This window comes from Micropterus dolomieu, linkage group LG02 (assembly GCF_021292245.1).
Source record: "Micropterus dolomieu isolate WLL.071019.BEF.003 ecotype Adirondacks linkage group LG02, ASM2129224v1, whole genome shotgun sequence".
Lineage (NCBI taxonomy): Eukaryota > Metazoa > Chordata > Actinopteri > Centrarchiformes > Centrarchidae > Micropterus > Micropterus dolomieu.
This window is the reverse complement of record NC_060151.1, coordinates 3450716-3478211: the sequence shown is the minus strand read 5'-3', so window position 1 is coordinate 3478211 and position 27496 is coordinate 3450716. Positions and strand designations below refer to the sequence as shown.

The 27496-nt window shown below is 40.7% G+C and overlaps 1 protein-coding gene across 2 annotated transcripts in view; it reads left to right on the top strand.

Annotated features, from left to right (window-relative positions):
• Positions 1-27496, top strand: part of igf2bp1 (insulin-like growth factor 2 mRNA binding protein 1) — a 52337-nt gene that overhangs the window by 17913 nt on the left and 6928 nt on the right. For both annotated transcript variants that reach the window (XM_046034143.1, XM_046034134.1), the window contains exons 3-5: positions 20551-20599; positions 25489-25540; positions 26921-26984. In XM_046034143.1, the coding sequence (XP_045890099.1) occupies positions 20551-20599; positions 25489-25540; positions 26921-26984 (165 nt within the window). The remainder of the gene's footprint in view (positions 1-20550; positions 20600-25488; positions 25541-26920; positions 26985-27496) is intronic.

Genomic DNA, 27496 nt, shown 5'->3' with positions numbered 1-27496 from the left:
AAGAAATCTTTCGAAACCATGGAGAAATATATATTGTTTGCTTTTGGATAAAACTTTTATGCCTGCAATTTTTATGGGGTTTTTTTTGTTTTTTTTTTCAATGTAGAACTCATGAGCTTGGCTTCAAACGCCATTCTGCCTTTTTAAAAGAATTGTTAACCTTGTTTGGTAAATGTTTAGATAAAATAGGCTTTCCTTTATTGTTTAAAAATTTGGAGATTTAGGGAAACTACAAGAATTATTCTTATACATGTTTCCCGGAGGGCATGGGCTTCAAGGTGTGTGTGGAGGGGGGAGGGACCTGAATTCTTGACATTTTTTCAGCAGTAATAAGAGAGAAACTGGAGGTTAAGGAGCCTGTAAAGAATCGGTTCTTCTGATTGGCCAGGAAGCTGACCATGCTGGGATCTAATTGGCTGGGAGAAATTCGCATATGGAACTTCCTGCCCCATCCTGTACTGGTTCCTCACGTGTGTGTGCGTGTGCGTGCGCGAGTGAACAGTTGAGTGTCTAACTGTCAGCCTTGCAGCAGTTTGTCTGTTTGAACTAGACTTGTCTTTGTTTATTTTTCCTCTTGTGGTCTCGATCTATTTAGTTTCAGGGGGATATTTGTTCCTCCACTCACTACTGATGACACCAACCTGATCAAAAATTCAACAAAAACAAGCCCAAAAATGTTTTCCAACAGTTGCAACAAATTTTTCTGCTAATACATCTAGGAATACATTGTGTTTAACATGAGCTGAAGATGAAAAGTGTGTGTTTAAACAGTTTTAGAAAACAAGTGCATTTCTCAGTTTGAACACATTTGTGATGGCTTTAGAACCACAACATTTTGGCGTTGTTCAACCAAACCAAGCAAAACAAACAAAGTAAATAAATTGAATGCACTAAAATAAAGAATAATAAAATGGCCTTGCCTTCCATGAGTCTATAAACATAATAATAAATGTGGCCCATATTTCTGTGTTTTGCACTTACTCTAAAAATTGTATCTGCTTCGTCTCAGAGAGGTAATGCTGTAGTTAAACACACCACTTAAAATGAAATTAAACAAGCATATATTTAGACATTGCAAATCAATCAAAGAACACTGCTGTGTAACTGACTGTTGCAGCGTCTTATATTAGAATGGTAAAATTATTCTTTGCAACCTGTGAATCAAAATGTAAATTTAAAAAGGTACAACAGTGATTAAACATCGCACTGATATCCTCATTTTAGTCCCTTCTGTGGGTCAAGCTGCAAAAATGATGCATCCTAAAATTCCCATAATGCAACTCAATAGAGTCTTTTGTTAGACCGTCCTTGCCTGGTAATGATCCACGTCTTTCAAACTCCACTCATGGCTTTTTGTTAAAAATGTGAAGTCCTGTCCTCGACATCCCCAGCCAAACAAAATCATTGTACCTTACAAACACACAAAGGAAGCGCTACCAAGTCACGAGACTGTAACTATACTAATATTCTGAAAAGAAATAAGCACAAACAGAAACATGAACACAGTCAAAAGTCAACAGGCTTCTCCATTCTGCTTTGCCTGCAGGAACTGTCAGCCTGTGAAATATAGCATTTGCTGTTGCTTTGAAGCCTGAAAATCCGTTTTGAGTGAATCTTTGATTACACCACTCCTGCAGGACATGAAGACATCTATTTATTTTATTTTAGTTTGTTCAAGAAATGCAGTTTCTTACAGTGATGGGCAAAGCTGTTCTTTTCACTGTACCAAATCATCAGAATGAGTTCAACATTGTTCAGCACAGTCCTTATAGCTGTCCTCTTTTCAAAACAATAAGTGTGTGTGTGTGTGTGTGTGTGTGTGTGTGTGCTCAATAACGTCACATTGCCTACGCGTATAATATCTAGATGTCATATATCTGGATTGCAGTCAAAGACCAATGTTGTTGGGTCATTGCAGCTAAATGTTAGCAACCTGAATCAGCTGTGTAATTGCTGTCTTGAACACACCCCACTGTGCACACCCCACTCAGGTGAACGAATGAGTGAGTACATCGCTGCACCTTCACTCGCAACTGACCTTATCATAAGTGAACTGACTGTGAGCACGGATCGTCTCAGGAAGTGATTCAGTTCTTTCACCCAAAAAGATTCCTCCTTTTTGAACGAAACGTTCACCAACGACACAGCACTGGTTTCTCACGCTCCTCTCCATATTTTTTTTTTTTAAGATCGCATGTAGTGATCTCCTGCTTGATGACTGCTTTGTTCAGACCACACTGCAGGATCATGAGTTTTAAAATGACAATACTTTTAAATGATAATAAATTTTTTTTAAATGCAAAGAATATTATGTCCCAATAAACAGCCTCAAAAATGAACCAAAATGATAAGCTTTTATTGTATTTTTAGATCAAAACCCTGCCTCCATAACTGAGAGTGTTATCTCTTACGATTTTAAGTAAATTATATTTAATTTTCAGTGTGGTGAACAAGCAGCACGACAACAAAGGAGTCAACCACATCCCACGCTCAGGGATTTACACAAAAAACAAAACAGCAAAGCTCTTTATAGCAAAGCAATACGATTAGCAAAGTAATCAGCCCCTAAATGGAGGTCTACAATATGTTTCACTGGCCTAGAGAAATATTTACATATGGTACACTTATAGAGTGTATCCACACCTTTATGCACAGACATACACATATATGCAAATGCCTCTGGCCATTCTCTATAAATAAGACAGACATGGTTGCCACATTTTCTCAAAGTTTGCAGAGCTGAGAGAAACATGCAACAAGTTGGTGATCTCTGCCAGCCAGGTCTTAAAAGAAGACTGTTAACCCTTTTGGAAAAGTAAGAAAAGTTAAAGTTAAGATATTCCTTTTTGCAGTATCCACATCACATTGTATTGTCTTTTGTTTCAAGTGGGATAGATAACTGAATATTATCATATATTATACCGATGATAGATGCGTGGTAGAAGTAGCTAGGGTTTGGATCTGATGTAATATCAGTTATATACTTTAGAAAAGCACTTGATATCTGACCAGAACTTGTTTAGCTTGTTGCTTCGTGCTCCACCTCAACTGCTGTGACATTCAGTGATCTGTTAGAAACACCACGTCATCAAAATACCACTTTATCATGACTTTAAGTCTGTTTGAATGTTCTATAAGAAAACATGTCCCAAAACAGACATCCATATTTGTGTTTTTTTTTTTTTTACTCCGTGACGGACAGCAAACTTCGGACGCGGTCTGTGCTTCGGTACGGAAGAATGAATCGGTAAGATCTATTTTAGTTTGGAAAGGTGAAAAAAGGAATAGTTCACGTACAGGTTTTTATTCCATGCCAATAAAGCTATTGTATAGCTTAACAGGTGTCGTTGGAAGTCAGTACATTGAGGGATGTTTTGACAGGGGTTTAAAGGGTTACTGTAGCGATTTTACTATTGTACTTTTTATACTATGAAGATCCTGTCTGCTTGTTGAAGTGTTCTTGAGCAAGACACTGAGGCCCACATTGCTCTCAATGTGTATATGTAGGAGAAAAAAAAAAAGTCAAATAAATGTAATGTAGCGGGAGGTAACTTGGGTCCATGCACAAAAAAATTCTCTGACAGACTGGATGCTCTATATTTAGACAGAATGATGCGTTTTGTAGTTCAAAATGGACGTGTAGCATTTTGAGCTCCGGCGTGGACGCCTGTGTTTTCAGATGACTCACTGACTGAGTCTGTCTGCTCCAACATGGTTTCAGTGTGACTGTCTGTCTGCTCCCCGTCTCCAGCATGTGAGAGTCTGTAGGAGCGCAAGGTTCATCAGCTTTAGATTTACAAGAAGGAACAGGAGAGCAAAATGTGTTATCCACTGTGAGAAAATAGATTTTATTAGTTGTTGTGGAAAGAATCTCTGGTAAGGTTTATCTGTAAAGACTGAGATAAAACATGGTTTACATGTATATTACCTGAGTTTATACCTGATAATCTTCATTCTTTACATAATAACGGCATGCTGTATACGTTCTAAGACACTTCAGTCCCGGTAAATGTGTGGCTCTCAGGAGTTACAGTGTCCGTCCCTGGAATCAAAGTACAATGCATTCAGAATTGACATACAACAGCCAAAGGGAAAGTTATCCGTTCTACACCCACAGGTGCAGGAAGTAGACCAGAATGCAGTGCTGCAAGACGTGTGTGCTACATACAAGGAGTTAGCATTTTTCTGAGGTGCTCTCTAGCCAGCATCTTCAGGAGTACAATAGACAGGTTGTTTACCCCTGTTTGTGCTTACAGGAAGTTGTCTTCTTAAATACAGTTTTGTTTGTTGAAAGCCCTGTTGTCCCAGTCCACACTAAAAAGCATTTTTCAGATTTATCCACTTTGGAGGGAGCAGTTTTTGAAAAACTGCACGTGAAAAATGCTAGATTAGTGTTGAGAGGGGGCCAAAAGATATGTTTTTCCTGTTCTTCTACAAATGAAAAGTTGAATTTATAAGCAATAAAACGCACCAAGATACTGCAGCTACATTCTTACTGGGCCTGGTATGAACAGAGCTTATGGCGGCTCATGTCATGCCACCATATGGTGGCTGTATAAAATACTTTACTCCTTTACTAGCGGACTTTATGTCTCTACTGTTACAACAGGTTAGCAATTTAGCTGAGCGCTAAACTGCTGTATAGCATTTAGCTGCGTAAAGCAGGTGTAATTTTGTTACGGGAAAATTTAGCTGCTAGTACCTTCAACTAAGTCCGGTTGCCCTTGACTTTAACCTTCTTTGGATAACTATGATCTGGATAACTGAGAACCTTCACAGACGTTACAAAAATTGTTGCCTACAACCATCCTTACTCCACCATCAGAACTCAGCGCTGTGAGATGATTTGACGAAGAGTGTGTGTGATGCATACTGAGGCTCTTAGCGTGGACGTAGTCAAGGAGGAAGCTTAAAATTGGTTCTCGTAGGTGGTTGATTTGAGCAGCCATATTTCTTTCACAATGTGAATAGCTGCTTTAATGGTGATTCTCTTTCGCCCCATGACAGGCAGTGCAACAGCGCCGGGCCCTTCTCTTTTCAGCTCATTGTTTGCTCTCTCACAACTTCCCTCCCATGAGTCTCCCCTCTCTCCTTCTCTTCCTACACTGGGATTCTCAAAGAGTTAAAATGGAGGCAATGTCTGACGGTCACATGTCTGACACACAGGCATGTGCCACGGCTGCGCGCACACATAAGCACACATGCAGACATACAGGACATGAGCTGCAGAGGGTGGAAGCCGAGGGAAAGGGAGCGAAGAAGGGGCGAGAGACGGAGTGAGGAGTCCCCTCCCCCAGTGCTGTAATGTGCTATACCTTCCTCTTCCCTCCTACACAAACTCCTTCAGTCCTCCCCCTCTGAAGTGGGTGTGTGCAAGCCGGGGGTGTGCCATATCACATCCAGTGCACTCGCTCACGTGGTCTGGAGGTATGTGTGTGTGTGTGTGTGTGTGTGTGTGGAGGGGGGTGTAGCAGTAGTTGGACATTGTGATAGCGGGTGGGAGCCTTTGAGAAAATACTGTGCGTGGGGGACAGTTTGATGGGCTCACTTAGAACAAGTCCTTTCATTTTCATCTCGTCTTACAGTAGGATTCATTATTTTGGGAGGGAAAGAATCAAACGCCACCTACTCTGACAAGATGATTGACAGCTACCATAAATGTATTTTTAGGCCACCAGGGAACTAAAGTCCCCAACTGACAATTTGACATTTGATATTTTAGCATTACTGAGTATTGAAGCTCAAGAAATGACTCGGATGAGATTTTAACAAAGAGACGTGAGTTAATCTTCAGTGTGTTGGTACTGAGCTGGCAGGGAGAAAGGTGAACGCCACCCTCAGTTTAGATGGTGCCACCCCTGCTCCTCTCATCGTCTCAGACCCACTTGCTGCTGAAAATAGCATTTCCTGCGGCAGGTTTTAAATGTCGCTGATGAGGGGGGAAAAAAAATCACTTTAGTGCAGTTTTTTAGGACTTTATTTCTTTGTTCTTGTTTTAGTTGAAAGATGAGAGATTTTTGAATTTTCTCTTACAACATGGCATTGCACCCTAGTGCTGCTTAGGGCCACATGACTACCAAAGTTCCCCAAAACAAAGAAATTATACATGTGAAGTTTACTTTTCATTTGACTAAATAAACGTTTTTTCACAAAGTTCATTTATTTTCTATCTATTTTAGCTATTTTAATTGTAATTTTTCTACATATTTGCTCATTTCATGGTTGATTTTTAAAGCTGTTAATAGAGATATTTTTGAACAACTTGTACAGTTTCTCGTGTTACTTTTTAAGTACACCCCACCCGCAATACCTCTAGTTGTTTGTTAGAGTTGTTGTCAGAGTCACTGTTTTAAACTTCTGAAGTTACAGCTTGTTGCTTTGATTTTCACAGTTTACTTTTCATGCAGAAATAAGTGAAGTAAACCTGTCCCATGCAAGTTAAGTCAACGTCATAATTAATTAAATCTGTACAGCAGATACAAAGGGAGCAATTATCTGACAATCGAATGCCAACTCAGGTTTGTGCATACAGTAAAGTGTAATACAAAGAAAATTATTTTAAATTGAATATAAACTTTATGAAGTGTGTTTTGCTTCTTCTTCCTTCACTGTGATGTTTGAGCTTCACTGTGCAGAGTTTGTTACCACATTCAACTGCTGAAGCGGGAAACATTTCTCCATGTTCCCCTCATGCATGCTTTGTGCCATCACACCGTTTAGTGCGTGTTTACAGGGTCTGAATTCCTTAATGAAAACAGAAACACATCAGACACAAATTATTATTCAGTATTGTATGTCTTAAAACATGTCTGGACAGGGTTTTTAATACATATTTTTATTAATAAAATAATGTGGACAAAAATGGCAGAAGTTGCAAATTGCTAACTTTGCAAGCATGTAGCACCGACTTGCGCACTAAGGAAAAAGATAAATAAGCCAAATAAGATGTTTTTTTTACTAAAAGAAAATGACATCTTAAATTAGATGTAAATTTGTTTCCAGGTGGGTAAACAAATGCCAAACCCAATGTAAAGCTAATATTTCACAACAATTGAGCCAACTCCACCCACTGAGGAAAAGCGTTTAAACCTCTGGATATAGCTAGTAAGCTGGGTTAAGATTGTCTTTGTCAAGCAAGGGAATCATTTGTAGTTCCTTTCTAAGAGACTGTTGTGTGGCTGTATAATTGATCACACAGCATGTTTACAGGGACGCTGGCAAGGTGACTATCAAAATCTGCTAAAGGGCCCAAAAAGGTTTGGAGAGGCCCCTTTTGATTTCAACAATGTGTGGATACAAAAACAGGGGCTTTATGCTGTTACACAATTATTTAATAACATTTTATGTTTTATTGTGTTGTTGTTGTTGTTGTTATTATTATTATCGATGTACTAACAGAAGCAGTAGTTATAATAGTAGAAGTAGTTGCAGTAGATGCAGTAATTAGATGAATATTTTTTTTATCTCTTATAATTTTTTAACTGGCCTGCCAAGGTAAACGAACAGAACTGAAGAAGATGGCATTTTGTCAGTAATGTTGCAGTAACGTGGTTTTAAGAACAGTCACCAGAGTAGAGAGAGGAACACAGTGACTCAGTCGGCCCTCTGCTGTTCAAAGCAGCAAACTAGGGAATGAAATCCAAGGAAGCAAGGGGTGGGGGTGTGTGTGGAGAGACGGGCCCCTTTCCTTGCTGCGTTTCTATAGGTTGCTGTTGGTCCCTCCCTGTTCCTCCACCGATTCAAAACAAAGTCCAGGCTTAAAACACACACACACACACACACACACACACACACACACACACACACACAAACACACACACACACACACAGGCTCTCAATTAGACAAAGCAGGAACTCCCTCCTTTCCTCCCATCTTCCTCCTTCTCCCCCATTTTGTTTTTAAGAGGGGAGCAGGGGCTGGGCCCCCATCCAGGAACTATACATTCTTTATATATAAAAAAAAAAAAACGGTCACACAAGCAGTTTGTCTTGTGTATGAAGAAATTACGGCTACTCTGCTGCAGTGTGTTATCTTTTTTAATGTCTGACTTCGAAAAGTCAATCAAGAAATTTAACAGAATCTTGCCCTTAAATAGTATTTTTTTGACCAGCAGGAAATCTTTAAAGAATGTACAGGAAGGTATAAGTCAGTTAGAAAATTAGACTTTGTGGTTATAGCTTATGATTACAAATGAATTTGTTAAATGGATAAAAACTGAGTTATTTGTGAGGATTTATACAGTGCTCACTGCAGAATCTGGCTCTGTGTGAGCCATGGGACTTTATTTATTGCAGAAAAGTAAACCTCACATCAGTAAGTGAACTGTACATGCAAAGGCTGAAGTTAAACGAATGGCTGTTTAAAATGATTTAAAACTTCATTAAATGTCAATTTTATTTCTCATTCTGAAATGCAAGATATTATTCCTGCATATTTGTAGAAATCTGTCTTTAAACCTCTTAAATGTAGTGCATGACTCTCAGCTTTGACCCCATCACAGGGGGCACAGTCAGCTGCCGTGATAAAAATAAATTCTGCAGACAAATGAGCTTTTCCCCTACCCTTTTTTTCTTAGTTTCTTGCAGCTTCTTAAACATTAAAGGATGAATGGTAAAAGACTGAAGTAAGAATTCAAATGTAATTATAATATGTTATGCATGTTTAACACATCAAAAATACATATGATTACATTGTTACAAGTCATTACTGTTCTCTTAGTAAAGGTCTTCATACTCCTTTAAGTTTTGTTTTGGTATTTCTACAAATGTGTCTGTCAGAAAACCTTAAATGTATTTATGAATATTCTTTTCATTTTGTGAATATTTATTTATGATTCATTGTCAGCTCTACATGCTACTCAGGCCCTGAAATTACTTGGGTGTTAACTAAAATCTATCAGTTATGACAACCCTATTGTTAACATTTGAAATGGTTCATTTAAAACAACCATATCAGAAAAACTGAATTTTTCTTTCAATACATCTCAAATCCTCTCATAAAGGAAGTCAACTTTCTTTCAGTTGTCATCATTTTTTTGTATTTACTGATTTATGCTGGGTGTCCTATTATTGTTTATGATATTGGGTTAATCAAACAACAATTGCAACATATAAAGCAGTTGAATTAAATCAGAAATAAGCTGTTGGTGTCCTGAAATTCAAATGTGTGGGGTAATGAATTATGTTATAACTTCACTGAACAATTAAAATGAGTTTTTTGTTATTCAGTTATTATTTATGTTTGTTTTTATCTTTTCTGTAAGACTTCATTGTTTTGCTTGAGAAATATGTTTCTTCTTGTCATTCTTGCTTTATGCTGAGCTTTTGCATTTTCTTTTCTTGTAATACATTTTAATTTCCAAAAGAAACCCACCTAACTGTTACTTCAGTTTGTTTAAAAAAAATTATACTGCAAGACAGGGAAGATTTTTTTTGATGTTGATTGGAAATATCTGGCATGGTATTTGTAAAATACTGTTCATCCAATCTGAATCAATGATATTTACCTCAGGACTCTAATATCCTTCAAAAGATAAATCTATTTCCTTTTTTCAAACGTGTTAATGACATGTTCAGAATCTCATTTAGGAAAAGATCTTATTGATTTCATTTTGATACTGACATTTTCCTTGATGATTTATTAATTCTTACAGCAGGGAGTTGCTTGTCTGGACTACTGTCTGACATAAGGCCATGCTGTTCACCCTGTTGCTTTAATTAAAAAAGTAGTTTTGACTTATTTAAAGGACAAACGCTTAGTTTCATAAGTCTTTCTTCAAATAATGTAGTCCTAAACCTGTCCTCTAATTTAAGATTCCAAATGATCAGGTTACACTGTGACATTGTTATTAAGCTATAAAACGTCAATTTCTGGTGTTTCCTAACAACTGAGGTTAAAACATGTTTTTAGAATAATTTGCAAGCTCCAAAGACTGCGCACTCCGGCAGCTTCGGGTTTAATTAAACGGCTCGTCGTTTTAAGTGTTAAACCCAAGTGTTCATAGGAACCTAATTTATCCTTTATCCCACAACCTTTACCGGCTTGTTACGGAAAGCGGCGCTTTTTAACAGGTAGCTCCGCTGCTTAAAGCAAGAGGAAAGCCTCTTGCTTTAAGCAGAATCTTATATTCTTCCCTCCTCGCTGCTACACAAACACCAAAACCTCCATGCTGTATTTCAGGCGTGAGCACTCATGGCACACATTCTATAGCCTCGTAACTCCCCCCTCCTCCTTCTCTTCCTCTCTCCCTCGCGGCGCGGCAGCCCCTCCCATCCCTCGCGCCGCTGTAGTAGCTCCCGAGTAGCTTTTACGCACTTTGTGAATGGAGAGGCGCGCTCGTGCCCCTCTGCTCTCCTCTACACATGCAGCGCGCGCGCGACAGAGAGAGAGAGAGAGAGAGAGAGAGGGGGAGACACCCGTGACCAGATAATTCTAGAGAATTCAACACGTTTTAAAACAAGTGGTGCTTGCTTCTGTGTTTGACATAGATTATAGATATTTGAAGGGTTTCTATTCGTGAAGGGTCTCAGGCTGTTTGGAGGTTGGAAATAACGCGCGCGCACACGGAGGGAGGTGTGTCTGTTATAACGGCGTGCCGGCCCAGTAGACTGCAGCTGCGGAGAGCAATTGTGTGGCCTTGATTAGTAATTCAATCTATAGAAATGCACATGAATAAATATAGATATCCCTCTCTATATATATACAGCTATCCATCCATATGTCTCCCTGCCAAACAGTGTGGAATCATAAGGGCCACAGCATGAGTGTGCTGTTGTTGAGTGAGGCGACCCCACAGCCCAACACACACGCCTGCATGATCTCATGTTCATGTAATGGCGCATGTGGTCTGATCGCCCTCCTCCTCTCGTGTGCTGTATGTGCTCTGTTCCGGTGAATTCTCAGCTCTCATGTGACTGCGCGCTCATCGTAGTAAATGGGCGTTGGTCAAGATGGCCGCCTACTGCCTCTCACATGTAGGCTGTGTGTGAGGAAGAGAGGGGGGGGGGCGTTTTGATTGTTTTGTCCACACTTGTGTTCGTGCAGTGATCTCACTGTAAACACATCACATATGGAAAGAGCCTATAGTTTGTTAGCCGTCATCAAACCGACAAGGGAAACCTGTAATTGAAACTGTTTCTCTTCCTCCGGCTCTCCGCGTGGAGGTTTATCAGCAAAGAGTGTGTCACAGTCACATTTAAAGAAAATATGAATCCTGAAGGCGTACGGCGTATTTCAGACGATAAAGGCATACAAACGAGTCACCGGCCTGTAGGTACTGAGCGGATTCAACAGCTTCGTTATTCACCTTTAGTTCATCGATCACAGCGTGCGCTGTTCCTTAAACTCCGTATTGCAACAGTGTTGCGGAAAGCTCTCCATTATCCGCTCCGTCTTACACTGCACACCCACACCTCCTCTCACATCCTGGCATCCTTTTACAGCAGTGAAATGACATTTTAGCAACTCTAAATTGTATAAAAGTTAACTTTGCAAAATCAAGGCACATGCTGTAACCGCACGCATTAACGCCACAGTGAAAAGCTCTGTTGTATGGAGAAATGTTGGCTGAACATGTCTCGGCTGTTCTTTAAAAGCCAACAACAGAAAGCCACAAGTCGTCAGACTATTTTAAACAAACAGAATTATTTATTCCTGAGTTTCCACAAGTTCCGTTCTAACATGACAACCTCAGCCTATAGTGTCATCACACTGCCTTCGTGTGGGCCTGCTGCCCCCCCCTCCCCAGCAGCAGCACGTAACATGAAATGGCTATAGACATCACAAAATGGCGAGCGGAGAGGGAGGGGAGGAGGCGCAACACAGCGAGGCAAGAGCTGGTGAAGCTGGTGAACACCTCACTAACAGCTCCTTCAGTTAATAGACTTCAATTAGAAGATCCAGCATATAGCCCATACAATCCATCATTTCATAGATTTTGGTTAGTGAGATTTTGTCCTAATCTCCTGTCACCGAGGGTTCCATGCCGGCGCAGGCCTAGGAGCTGCACCCGCTGAATAAGATCTGGTCTTCTTCTAATTCATACGCCACGGAAACAGACAGGGAGATGGATGTTGTATTATTTGTTATTAAATGGAAAAAAATCGCTGATCGATTTCATAACGGCCGAGGCTGAGTCAGTTCCACCTTCTCAAAATGGAGATCCTTGCCTCTCCAAAATGGAAGCTTGCCGCAGGAGTTGCAGGCGGGGTCGGAGTGGAGAACAGAGCCTGAACTTTGACCCACACTGTTGCAACCCCCTCTCCTCTTTTACCCTAAATGAATTCCAGAAGTGAGGCCTCTCCCTCTCTCTAACCTCTCGCCCAGCCTATGTTAAACCTTAAAAATAACGTCAACTTCTCTCATATTGTGCTGCAGTAGACTAAAGGGATTTTATTTAAATAACGAAGTTGCATAAAGTGAGACACAAAACAAGAGTCTATATGCTCTCTACATGTTTCTACCTCTGTATGTTGCTAAAGAGTACAAACACACAAGTAGCAGTCATCCCTATCATGTTTTTTCTTTTTTTAGAAAGTATTAATATTTTTCCTAGAAGCTGGTAGGATACTTAAGGCTATGTATTCCCCTGATGTGACTGGTGGGAGCATCAACAATAATGATCATTATTATGAATTATTATATAATAATCTTGAATATGACCAACAGAAATACACTTTTCAAAGGGTATTTTTAGTTTTTCAGTTTATATGATAACCAGGTGAAAAGAAAGTAATCATATAGGGAAGGTAATACAGTGAGAATAAGTTAGTGGAAGTATAGAATACATAGGGGAAGGATATTCATGAGACACACACACACACACATAAATATTGTATACTTCAGTGCCGTTGCATATAGCCTCCAAGCTGTCAGCCCATTCCACAATGCTCATGGTGGCATCATTATTAAATTTTGATCGGACAAGATTCACCCTTAAGTAGGCTGTAGTGGACCAATGAGATCGCAGCAAGATGACCTTTCCCCTATAAATCTGGGCCAATCAGGGAGTGATGCTGGCTATGGGTCATCCCTCCCTCTGTTTGTCTGTCTCTCTACTCTGTTATGTTTTCCACTTTTGCAGAAAATTAAGAAGGGATGTAAAAGCATGATTGGCGTTTAATACTTGTTGGAGGTGTTGGGGGAGTTGTCTCAGTTTTGAGGAGACTGTGCAGGAGCTGAGTGAGTTATGATCATGGCTGTCCAAGTGAATATAGCAGAGCTCTGATTGGCTGATGGTGGAAGGGAACATGGTCCAGATGTCAGGGAATGGTACCGCCCCTGAGGGTGGTCAGAAACCTCCCCATGCAGTGACTTCTTTTTACTCTTGACGTTTACTGGCTGTGACATCAGCTGACAGACATCACTAATCCATAGAGAGCAATGCAGTAGTTCTCTCCTCTGTGTGATTCACTGTGGATTTGCACTTTAAAACACGCTTGCTTTTCCCCCCTCACAGTTCTTTTTCACAGTTGTGCATTTGCACATATTTACATCCCAATACATACTCTCCATTGACTGACATGCTCCGCTCAGATAGCCAGCATCACATCTGTCCTCCAGCATCTGTCTCCTCCTCTATTGCCCTTCTTTTCCTCGTCTCCCACAACCTCCCCTTACTTGATTTCTTCCTCCCTCCTTCCTCCACCTTCCTGTGCTGTCTATTTAAAGCTCTCATAGTGTTACATCCACTGGAACTTTCTCTCCAGCCTTGAGCATCATGGGAAGGCTTTGAGGAAAAAAAACAACCTCAAGGAGCGGGAATGAAGCGGAGGGAAGACAGAAGGGAAACTGGAGAGACACAGAAAGGGGTAGGACGACAGACAGGAGGAGGAGGCAACAGAGAAACAGAGTCAAAGTTACAAGAACACAGTTGGACACAGATTCTTGGCAAATAAAAAAATGTGTTGGAGCTATTGCTTGAGCAACAGGGATGGACTCTTATTAGTTCATGTTTCCAATTTACTGTTGCGCAAATTAAAAAAATAAAATGTGTTTCCTTGAACTACTACGAGTGTTCAGGAAGGGACGCAGCAAGACCACCTAATACTAAAAAGAGGGCTTCTGTGCCTCTTTGTGGTGGTTTGTGGTGTGTCACTGCGAGGTGTCCGAGGTAAATGCATCAGGGTTTTCTTCTAAACGGGTGGATGAAAAGTGACTTAATGATGAACCAGACTTTTGACAGAGGTCTAGCACCTGTGCACCCTCATCCTGCAGCTTTTCTTTACCCGACCTCAACTCTCTGCTCTGCACCAGTAGTCATCCATGCAGTATCTAATTTATCTGCTGAAATGGCAATCTCAGCAGTCCAGGAACCACAGTGATGACGATGGTGGTGATTGTTGGAAGGGCCGGTGGGTGGAGCTCTGAAGGCATTTAGCTGACGGTAAGAAGTCGGTGGGATCACACGATAGTTTGAATTAGGCCGGTAACAAAGTTAGTATGCACGCTGGATGATGATGATGTTTGGTTGCCTCAACACACTTGTTCCTCACCATTAGCAATAAAAAATTCATCTGTGATTTTATGCTGGCTAGATCACTCTTATAAAATATTAACCCCCTGCACTTTTGTGCTCCTCTGGGCTGCAGCCAGTGTTTGCATCATTCTAGGGGACATTTGAGAGCAAGCTGCAATGGGGTAGGGGTGTTGTAATGGTAGCAAGTAATGGCTATATTGTACACCCCTGTCTCTGTACAGTTGTTTGAAAAATCCAGTCACATAATTATCTTTCAGCTGCATCCTAAAAGGGAAATTATCACCATGTTGACATAGCTTTATTCACTTGCTTGTCGACAAATATGGCATTGAATTAGTCTGAATACATAAAAACAGGCACGTGATACAAGAGCGGTATCCGCAAGTGGAAAAAGCATCCTCGACCGGGAGCCTTTCTGCTCCGCGAGCACAAGTGCGGTCCTGCAAGCATGGGGCTGTGATACGCACTCACTCAAGCTTCCCTGTGAGCTTGCAACTGCTCAACTCCCGCTCGTCGACATCCACTAACCTTAACCCTAACAGGACAAATGTACGAGCTTGTGTTTCATTTGCTCTGTCAGATGCAATGTCCCCACCCCTTATTCAAACAGATTTCCACTGGTCGGGCCAATCACAAATGTTTATCTAATATTGGGTGAGTTTGATACGATGACTTGACATTGAGACAATTTTGTAAACAACCAGGTTGGCTGCCTCTGATGTGGAACGTTCTGTTGATCTGTTTATATTTGTGCTTGGTCATTCTAGAGAGGAGGATTATGGTCGTTTGATACCTTATTTCTAAACATAGCCAGCGTTGTTCGGCACGGCAAGTCAGAAGTGTTACTGAAGTTACTTGTGGTACCAGCGTTCTGTGAGGTTGACATGGCTGACCTTCAGTATGGTCAGGGATGCGTTATGTAACTCAAGTTGTCACCAACCTCCAAATGTGGCCTGAGTGATCAGGTTTGTGTTGGTAGATATTTGTGCAAACATTATCCTATTGATCCAGAGTTACTGACTATATCATGTCTGTACAATAAACACCCTCAACTTTAAACTGTGACCCACAGGGGAAATGTTACCATTCACAGAAGGTTGCCTTGAGATCGGGCAGAGCCAGGCTGGAGGCGCCTTTGACCACGCAGAGTTCTTTCACTTTGTTTATTGGGTCCGTTATGCCGATTTGTTTTAGTGCGGTCTGGAGGCGCTGTGGTTTATCATGTGTTTGTTGGTGAGGTCACTTGAGACCCTTGCAGACGGCAGCTAATGCTCGGTGCAGTGAAACTGCGGATAAAAGGCTTTGTGATGTATCGACAAGCACTTGTGTTGGAACAGTTTGTATGCGCTTTGTTTTCCTTTTACTGGGAGTGTTTGTGTCTGACAGTAAGGCTGTCCAGCTGGATCCTCTTCATGTCTGTTGACTTGAAGTGAACTCTGTGTGTGGATTCCTGTTGCCCTCTTCTCATGTCTTTGATTGTATGCAGCAGACTTTTACCTTATTTCACAATTCTTAATCAATAAAGCAATTATTAAAGTGAAAATAACGAATAACGAATTTTTGTTGCACAAAGGGCTTTCCAAATATGTCTCTTCAATAGGTTTGTATATTTACCTGCAGATTTAGCACATGGAAATAGTAATCAACACCTGCCATCTGGGTTGCATATGCTCTGTTAGAAAAGTTGTCAGTCAAACCTGTCACACATGCCTTTTTCTGGCAATGAAAAGTCCTTCTGGGAGTGCGCGCACACACACACACACACACACACACCATTTCATAGTCCTATTTGATCTTTGGATGACATTAAACTGTGTAGCTTTGAGCGGCATCATGCCCATGTTATTGTGTGTGTGCGTGTTATTATATGAATGTGTGGCTGTGTGTACTGCCCCACTAGACTGCTGGGAACAGTTTTCATTGACTTTTCAGCTCGTAATCTGTCTCTGTCTGACTTTCTCAGATTTAATCATCTTAAAACAAGCACTGCTAAACCATGCCGTAACACATGCACATGGTTTCCCAGAAACGTTCATGTTGGTACTGTACTCATTAAGCTACACAACACCAAGTGGACGGATGGAGATGTTTTATAGGAGAGCCCGTAAACCACATCAAGCTGGTGCCAGTGCCATTCCTTGCATTCGTAGTGGGCGACATGATCAATAAGTCGCCAGAGGTCGTACAGTGCTGAGCGAACAGAAATACTCATCTTTTCATTGCCATTAGTTAGAACAAGAATAGAGTTTGTCGCTGTCCAGTGAAATCTCAAAATTTGGAGATTTACATGTTTTTATCTACACTGAAGGATTAGGATCTATATACTGCATGTATGTGTGTGTGTATATATATTCGCATGTGAAAATATCCTAAACTGAACTGACCAAGACCTCCTGAAAGCAGTTAGTAAAGAACAACATCGCCTGCAGCATGGACGCCATGTTAATACCTTACAGCAGTTCTCAACTAAACAAAAGGGGGTCGGCATGTTAACACTGGGAAGGGGAAAGTTCTCGCTCGTCGGGTGTCATTGTGCAACAATCTGTGTCAGTGTCTTGTCAGTTACAGTTGCAGGTGCAATTAGTCTTACTGTATAACCTAATCTGGAAGTATAATTAGCAATTAACTCCACATCTCTATGTCACTGTAGTAATGAGTTTGTATCCCTCTGCAGATCATTAGGTAGAGGAGTGAATTTCTTAAAAGGAGTTGGGACCTGTTGGGGTTACCGCCCTGACAGTGGACATGACTAAATTTAGGGGCAGGTGTTGATGTAGAAGGACACACTTAAACTTGTTTGCCTTTACAGTACAAAGAGCTGGAAGGAAAGTTATGTAGATGTTGATTTCACTCTTAAAAAATCTTATGGATTCACATATTGTACTTTACTCTGTTGTATTTTTTGGCTATGAAAGTGTAGGACAACGCCTTCACACACACATACGCGACTCGCCGTGGTCCCAGGGCCCCCTCTGTCTGGTCTGAAGAGCTCTAACCTTTTGGCCTTCAACCCCTCCTAGAAAAGCCTAGCAAAGCCTCTCACTCCTCTTCCTCTCCTCCACCTCCTCCTTGAGGACCATGCTCTTTTCATTCTCTTGGCTTCTTTTCTTTTCCTCTCCTCTTTCTCTCTGGCCCTTTGTTCTGCTGGAGGTTGGAGCTGAGCATGGATTTAATGCCTTCACAGCTGAGGGAACCTCAACAGCTCCAGTTTTTACGTTCGACCTAAGACATTTTTAAGCTTCATTGACAATGTGTTTCCATCTTTGCATATCAACAATGCGTCAGGGATGAGGTTCTCAGAGAACATTTCTTTCTTGTTTCAGTGATGCTTTTTTACAATTATGTTATTCACTTCCAATTCCATTCACCCGAATTGTCATTTTTCAAGCATATGTACAATTAAAGCTTGGAATTCACTCAACATATTGATAGTCACTTTTCCCATGAGGCATTATATACTACTAATACACCTGATGTTTATGATTGTAACAATGATATGTATGTTAATGAATGCAGTTATGTTCTTTGGAAATAGTGTATTATTATATTTTATGTGTTTATTCAGCATTTAGCTCAGGAGACCCAACAAGGCCGATCACGTCCATGTAGGTAAAAGGCAAAGATGTTTAAAATGAAAAGATAACGGATGAGTGAATGAACACGTAAGCAAATGTGAAGCACGTTGTTTTGTTGTCCGCCCGCCCGCCCATCCATCTTCTTTGCCCACCCATTCCTAACCTGTTGCCATGGTTTCAGCCAATGGGATAGGCTATGGGATGGCAGGAGGTGGCTGTAGGGGTCAAACAAGTTCACTGTTGGTGGCTTGATGGGGGTTGGGATGTGTGTGTTTGTGGGGGTGGACTGGGGCACTGGAGAGGATAATATGGAGTTGATGTGTTAAGGTGGAACTTCGCATGGGTGTGAGTGTGTTGGGTGTCATGAAGGTTTTGATGTGTATGGTGGATGTTATGCATGTGGAGGGGTGGAGAAGAGCTCTGTTTTTATGCGTGTTTGCAGGTTGGAGGTGGAGTTAGTGATTATAGCTGAGTATTGATCGAGGATCAAAGGGCTTTTCCATGTTTTTGCGTGGGGGGTGTCAGGTATTCTAGTGCACAAAAGACTATTCATCTGTGCTGGAGCCTCCTGGGGGTTTGGGTGGGCTTTAATATGGGAGGTGGAGATGGGGGTTGGCGGTTGGTGGGTTTTACGGCCATTGATGCTCAGTTCGGTTGGGTGAGGGGTTGGATAAGGAGCAGTAAAGATGTTTATGGGTTGTTAAGATGGACTGCACTGTTTAATGTTTCTACATTTCAATACAAGCAGTTTGGGTAAGAAGGCCAAAGGTCAAAGGTGCAGCACTAATGCAACGGATGGAAAAATAGTAGAGCGTAGAGGTGGGTTTTAAGAACCATTACACATTGTCAGATTCTTGAGAATCATTTAGTTGCAGCTCTGTTCCAAGCACCCAGATGCACCTAAGGACAAGACACAGCCAAGAAAATATACACACATACAGGGTTACAGTGATGACAGCAAGCACGTATAACCAAATCTGCTCACAGAGACACACACACAAAAAAAGAAGATACAAACTGGCAAAAATACAGGATTAAATGCACTTTCCCTACCACATACAGGACTGCCACCCTTCTATTCAGCTGACTACCCTTCCCCCACTGTGTGTGTGGGTGGTAGAGAAGGAAGCCGCCCCATTACTTTCAGTTGATTCAGGCGCCGTCCACACTACTCCGTTTTTAGTTTAAAAACAGAGTTTTAAAACAAATACAATCTCTGTCCACACCAGCGTTTTAGCTGCGTATCAGAGTTGATCTCCGTCTATACTGTCTGAAAATGCCGAACATTGAGTGGCTGTTCAGGTACACGGGGCAAACATGAAGCAGATAGTCTATTCTGTAGTTACAGAAGATCTGGCGAAAGAATAAAGAAATATAGACAAAGACTTACACCAGATATTTTTTTTATTTTTTTTTACATGGATCAATAACGAGCTGGGACTGTTACTGAATGTAACACGGGAGTGTGGCAGCGGAAAACAGACTGGGAGTCGTCGCAAAGTTAATACGGCGACATGCGCAGTACACGTGTAGGCTATAAGTGTTATTTGCACGGTAAAAAAATATTTTTATAAAAATGCCAAGTCAAAAACTCTGCCAGCAGCATCGTGTTTCTGCTTTTTTCTGACTTATACGACCCAATCAGAGAGCCAAAAGTGAGTGTCTGCATCATTGTTTCTAAAGTCCTGTGTTTTTGCCCGTCTTCACTAAAATCTCGCCGTTTTAGTCTGGACGGGAGGAGCAAACCTTGCAAGAGGTCTCTGTTTTAATAACCAAAACGGAGTAGTGTGGATGGGGCCTCAGTGATTTTTCGGTGCATAGCAGTTGGGGAGGTAGTTGTGTTGCTAGTAGAGACTTAAACCTGTTGGAAATTGTGTGGCCCTCCTGTCCCCCCACCTATCAACAGAAATGTTCTGGTGGTCACGTCAGAATCAGTCAAGAACAAGATGTTTCCAGCAGTTCATTTAGGTCCAGAGAGACGGTAGCACCGATGGTGTATGCACAGCAACTTGCTGGCATGCTGTTATTTGAGCAATGATGTGAATGGAGCTACAGTTTCAGACTGTGTGAATTATGGTGTCCAGGTCAAATGTGGCTGGACCTGTGTGTGTGTGTGTGTGTGTGTGTGTGAGCTCAACCAGTCGGAGTTGATAGATGGAGTGTTAGTGCGCTGTTTTGATTTTGTTTTTGTATCAAAGGAAGTCACTTCAAACAGACTCTCTTCCAGTCACCACCTGTTTGTCTCGCACATCACGTTCGGGTGCCATTCAGTGGCCTCTTCTTCTTTTCACTTGCTCTCATCCCCGAACCCTCAGCCTAACACAGTCAGACCTGTCATCAGCGTCCAGTTTAAACACGCACGCACACGTTTCGTCTTAATTATTTACATCACAAGTCGTATTTATTTATTTACCAAAAGTTTGAGACCCTTCTGTTACTGTTTACTGTCAGGTTTGTGTAACTTGCTAATATCCTCTCCTTTCTCTTTGTCTCCACAGGACCAGGAAACTGCAGATCAGAAACATTCCACCTCACCTGCAGTGGGAGGTCAGTTCCTCTATTATTTTTCTTGCTGGGATCATTTACACAGTAACATACTTTGACTTCGCGCTGCCAGCCACCTCAACACATCTCTACCACCCACAACATAGTATTTTGTAAACTGAGTTTCTTCCGCTCAATGAGTGCAGACTCAAAACAAGAACAGCAAAAAGAAGCCTACATACTAGCGTCTGTGAATACAGTAAAGCTAAATAAAAGGCTCCAATGTGAGCTAAAACCCAACAGGTCAATTCTAACTTCTCCCCTGTCCATACCCAGCCACACCCAGGCTGTGGTAGGGGGGAGTAATGTTATCTTAGCCAATAACATTACGAGCCCAACAATGTGCAGCAAATCAGGTTTCCCCGCAGGCAACTGAGGTTGTTTTTTTGCGTATTCACAAATAGTTCAGAAGGCCTTTTCTGACTATTCTGAGTAGTGTATGCATTTTATTAACCATTTTATTTTGGGTAATTCATTTTTGGACATGTCACAAAAAAGAGCTGGGCTTGTTACAATGTTCTGGAGCGAGCTTTAAATGGCCAGTAAACATGATCAGAACTGCTTTTTGCATTTTGACGTCAGGGGCTGCATCTCACCATTTATGTTGCATTTATTCACACTTGTACATGCCGCTTTCTAGCTAGACCGTTTGGAACAACACACACTTTTGTTGTCAAACGTGGTCAGGCAGCACCTTGTAAGCACATTTAATTTTCATTTAATACTGGCGTTGCTTCACTTATCACACAGTTCTGAAATGATTAAAGTTCTTCCAAAAGCCACAAGTGTTCTTTTGGAATTAATTGGCCTGAGCAGCTTTAATGTGTAGTTTTGTAAAGAGTCTTAATCCCACTTAAGATAATCGAGAACAAAACAGCTTTGTGCACTGAGTTGTGAAAGTCAGACATCAGATGTTTAAGTGATAGTCAGAATCTGTCTTCGTGGCGGAATAAAGAAAGCAAGAAAAAGCCTTATGGAGGCTGACTTGCAGCACAAAGCACGAGTCCCCGCAGCATCAGTATCGGAATGGTGGCCAAAAATGTGAGATGTGTGGCCACGCACACCTGCACTGGGCGGTATTTCTCTGTTGCAGGAACTGAACTGGCTCTGATAGATTGCCAGCTGCCCCCTCCACTCTGAGAATCTGGCCCAGTATCTCTGATACTAGGAGGTGTGAATGTTAAATCTTGTAATACCCAGACTGGCCTCACTGCAAATATTTGCATCACTTGAAGTGTGGTTGCGTGCGTGTGTGTGTGTGGGGGTGCTATTTATGGGTCATATTTTTCTTTACCTCCTTGGGCTGACTTTCACTCAGGGGCTGGAAACCACAAATCTAGGTGAGAATTTATTCGCTTAAACCTGAGTGCTCAAAGCTTTGTGTGGAAGTGAATGATTTTCAGTTGTAATGGGAGCCCAGAGATTAGAGTTGAACAGTAACTAATTGTCAGGAAGAAAGTTTACATCTGCATTAGTATCCTGGTTATGATTGTGGTTTAGAAGTATTCTGGTTATGCCTTTTACGTATAAACATCAGAAAGGCTGATCAGGCTGGTTTGAAGAAACCTGGAAATGCTACCTGGATAGATAGAAACCAGAACACTGTGACTTGTAAAGACCTGATCCAGGTTAATGATTGTTCTTTGTTGGTACAAGACATGGTGACTGAGATGTTGAAAAATCAAGTCACAACTGCAGGCCGTCAGAAACCTGGATACTGTTAATATTTTGTACACAGGGATACCAATAGCCTAGATTCTCATTTTCCATGTCTCGAATATGGATAGGACTCAAAACTGGGAAACAAACATGCTCATGTATTGGAATTATGTTGTCACGTGAACTAGGTGCCTAATATCAACTACAGTAACATTTAACACCAAGAAGCTGAATGGAACAACTGTACAACACAATTTCATACAAATGCTGTGTTTTACAGTATACACTCACAAAACAATAAAACAAAAGAGATATGAGCAACATGAATTCTGCATCTGAGCCTGCATACATGCACTCTATGCACACAGTACATCTTATATAGCAGCATTATGCACAGCCAAAACAGCACTATAGATATGGAAGCAAAGAAAGACCATAAGAATTTGACTCATAATCAATTGAATACCTAATAGTGACATTTAACTACTTCTGGATCCCTTTTGTGATATTTCAATACTGAATGTATAGCGCTGAAATATTGTACCAACCAAAATTCACATTCCCGCCCCCGGAGTATGAATGTATGTTTAAACTAACATGAGGAGCTGCAGCATTTGTAATGTGTCTCTAATTAAAGATCTATCATCTGAACTGCTTTTCTACTTTCAATTTACTATGCACCACAAGCAAGTATTGTCAAAAGACAGAAGTTCTGAGGATAATGGGGACGTTTAAAGTCCCAATCTATACTTTTTAAACTTCAAAATGTAAAGAGAATCAGGGTTAGACTAACAAAGGAAAATAGCCCATCCAAAATTGAACACATACACCTGTTTTCTTGCTGACAAAACACAAAAAGCACTATGAAAATACTGTAACACTGTGGACCACCCAGAATGTCTCCAAAAATATCATTTCTGAAGACTGTTAAAGTTGCATAAGTGCTTTGAGACATCTGGTGTTTAGAGCAGCAAATCTCTCTTTTTATCCTCTCACTGGCTCCTCTCGTATCTCTGCTGAATCTGTTCACTTCATCTTTAATCAGTTGATTCATCAAACAAGACTGAATGCAGAAGATGGCAATGTGGGAGGATCAATATGCTCCATACACGTGGTGTGTTTGTGTGTGTGTGTGTGTGTGTAGCTCATAGACCATGTAACGCATCAACGCAGCCACTGTGATGTCACCCATTGGTTTGTGGACCTTTGGCATTTTGGCCGTGGAACCCGTAGTGGCCGTATTCGGATGAGAGGGTGGAGCTAGCTAGCTTGGTTAGTAAGGTGCATTTGTAGCTCACGTTAACTGTGATATCAATTGGGATGCTAATTTTGGCGAGCATACAAAAGGAACACCTGACTCCTTAAAGTGTCTTTTAGTACAACTGATGCTGAACAATACATTTTTAGGCGAAAAAGCCACAGTTAGCTAATAACCAAAATTACCTTTCATGAAGTGGAAACACACTGTGAAGTTCTTAGATGAAAACACAGACAACACTCAAAAACAAGTTCACGGCTTGTTAAAGGTACACAGTGCAGTGGATATGATTCGCATCTGTCCTGATTGACAGGTCGCTGTGGCATTGACCTGTCAATCACATGGTAGACACGTTCTAAAGCACGTTCTAAAGCACCCCCCGCTTTATAATCTTACAATCTTTCCTTGAAATGGGTTAATTTACTAAATGAACATCATGCCGGATTGAAGAAGACTTGAAACAAGAGATTGAAACCATACATTTTTTAGGAAGGTGTTTACTGAGGTAAGAAATCAAATGAGAATTAGTGTCCTTTTGTCAAAGACTTAGAGAGAGTGCAGGCTCAAGGCACTTCAACATTGGCTTCTCAGTTCAGTATGCAGCTCAGTGTAGCTGTTCTTGTGTGTACTGTTTTAATGTTTTTGTGAGGGTGTGGCACACTGCATGCCTCCTCTGGCAAGCATGGCCTGTGGGAGTGGCTGTGTGTGTGCGCCAGTTGAATAAGTGCCAGATCCTCTCCCTCTCTTCCTCCGTCTCCACGCTGCTCTGATCCTGCAGAGTGTGTCCACATGAGGGCGACGTCTCTCCGCAAAAATGGACTGAAACATGTCATTTACCTGCTTCTGAAAATAATCCTGAGAATAAATGAATGATCATGCAAGATAGAAGTGCTGCCCCCGGGGAGGGGCATAGAAATATTCTTCAAAATAAAAGCATGTTAGGTAGAAGAAGTAAAGGTGGTAATTTGATCAGGAATAAATTATTAAAAAACTAATTGTAATGTGTAGATGTTAAATTCCTAATTAGGTCAAGTACATTTGACAACACACCGTCTTTATCCCCCAGTATATGATAGTTTTTGCACAGTGCATATATTTGCATACCATTTGAGAATCGAAAGGAAAAGAAATCTCAAGTGGTTCTTTGTATTATTTTTGCTCTACAATATTTTTGTGGAATTACAGCTTTAATCTATGTTAAGTGTTTGTCGTGTTTACATCTAAAACAAACAGGTGCCAAGCAAGACATATGCGTAGTGGTAATATATAAGCAGTAACCTCTTTTAAAGTTGGAATCTTCCTGTCAGAAACCAGCCTGTTGTAGCTAAACCGGAGAACCTGAGCCTTTTGTCCACCTGCGAAGAGTTACATTTTGGGCTCTCTGAAGTTGGTTAAGAGTAGACCCAAGATTTTGTGTTTTGGAGTCACAGTACAAAATGCAATTTACTTCAAAATTAAAATAACATGTTTTGTTTTAAATTTTTTGTAGCACGGCACATTACTGAATAAACCTTTTCTAAAGAATTACCAATAAGGCACATAGTAGGTTAAATCCTTGTCTCTGATTGGCTGTTCTTACTCTGAGCATACATGTGATGATTGATAAGTAGGCGTACGTTGCTTGATGAATGTGACTTATTGAAATAACGTCTAAACGTCTAAATAACGTTACACAAATAACGTTTTACCCTTAAAGTTGGCCCTTTAGCAAATCCTGAAGTGTGATTCTTAGGCGTTTGATTTCTGGAGCCTAGAATCTGACTGCAGCTCCACTTTGCTTCTCAGGGGAATAGCATGACAATCTGGGCCCTGCAGTCTCCGTGGGCTTTCTTCCTCCCTATCCTTACTGCATTGGTGCAACAAACAATGATACTAATCATGTTGCCAAGTTCATGTGTCTTTTCTTGTTCCTTTTTAGGCTTAGTTATATTCTGAAATGACTGAGTGTTCTTCTCTCTCTCTCTTTCTGTGTCAGGTGCTGGATGGGCTGCTGGCCCAGTGTGGAACCGTAGAGAACTGTGAGCAAGGTAAGACTCTTGAGTTTTACCCACATTTATCTTCAAGTCCATCTGCCATGTATGGTCATTTTTACATTAAAAGCAGCTAACTCAGGAGCAGGAACAGCACAGGCAAGTAAAGATAAAGACATTCCCATTCATGCCATATTGTATATTGTGGCACCGGGCTGGCTCCTCGAGGTGTGAGGAAGAGATGTGATGTATTGGACCGTCACAGAATGGAATATTACAGCACTGATAATAGGTGTTACTGTGCAGCTAAATTGGAACGAAAACATTTAAGAAATGTAGGGCTGGAACTAACGATTATTTTCATTAGTGATTAATCTGCTGATTATTTTCTCAATTAGTCGATTAATCATTTAGTCTGTTTAACTTCATAATACTGTGAATCAAATGTCTTATTTTGTCCAACAGTCCAAAACTCAGAGAGATTCAGTTTATTATCATATAAGACAAAGAAAAGCAGCAAATCAGCATAATTTAGAAGCTGGAACTAGGGCAAATTTGGCATCTTGGCTTGAAAAATCATTAATGATTTATTGATGATCCAAATAGTTGCACATTATCTTTCTGTCCATGAGCTAATCAATAAGTTGATTAATTATTTTAGCTTTTAAAAAAAGGAAGAAAAGAAAAGGCCATTTGGAAGATAAAGGAGACAAAGTAGCAAGTGTTTTATGATGTGTTCATAATTTGGATTACACACTTTCTTGGTGCTGTTTCCCCGGGTTTCCCAAATCTACCTTATTGCAGTCATGCAGTTATATTAATATCACTGTCTCATCAGATGTGCTGGCTAATCACTTAACAGATTCTGATGGGTGTTGCTGTCCAGTAAAAGACTTCTGTGTAGGATACACCTGTGGTTCCTCTGAAAGCCTCACTCCTTACCTCCTTCATGACACATTTAAGGGATTTAGAACTCCCTCAGGGATGTGATGGCTGACCTCGGTCGATTTCCGGATCTCAGGCTGGAGATGGGAGGAGCGAGGATGGGAGGAAGCAGAATGAGCTGAAGTACTGGATCCTTCAGATGGATATATAGATAGTTATTAATCACTGATTCAATTAGAGACTGCACTACGCTGTCTATCGATTCAGAAATCTTTGAGAAGACTGCTGCACTGACAACACAATACTATTGCTACCAATAACAACTACTTCTTATAATAATCAGAATACTTTATTGATCCCAGAGGGGAAATCTTTAATAATTCAATTAAATAAAGACTTAAATTACTAATACACAGCATTTTATTATTATTATTAATATTATTACTGAAAGTGAACTCTGGGCTTTACTTGCTGTGTACAGAGTCATTTTTGACCCATTAATAAACCAACATAATGTATTTTAAGAGTCTCTCCTTTTCCTTTCTCTCTCAGTGAATACAGACAGTGAGACTGCAGTGGTTAATGTCACATATGCATCCCGGGAGCATGCCAGGCAGTAAGTTCCTCCTTCCCTTTAATATCCTGCTCAATATCACACTGTCACTTTTATTTTTTTATCTCTTTAAAAGCCGCCGTTTGTTCTTGGTGCCTTTTAAAAATGTGTCCTTAGTTGATATTTTGCAGAATAAAGAGATACAGTATATTTGTGTATTTACACCTGTTTGTGGATTCTTTTGCCTCTTCGAGAGATCGGACTAAATGCACTTTTTAAAAAGGTATAATCCATTAACTGAAGTTCCAATATAATAATAATTATAATATTATTAATAATTATAACAATATAATTTATATAAGTATCTAAATCAAACTGTGAGGTTTTCAGCACGTTTTATACGCTCCACTTGTGACACCTAGCGGACATTTAAAGGAACTGCAACGTGAAACTAGTGGAGCAAGTATTGCAATCTCTTTCTTTAGATAAGGTTGCATTACCACACTATAAAAATACTTATTAAACTAGAAGTACAAACGTATTAACAGCAAAGTATCAAAGTAAAAGTACTGTTT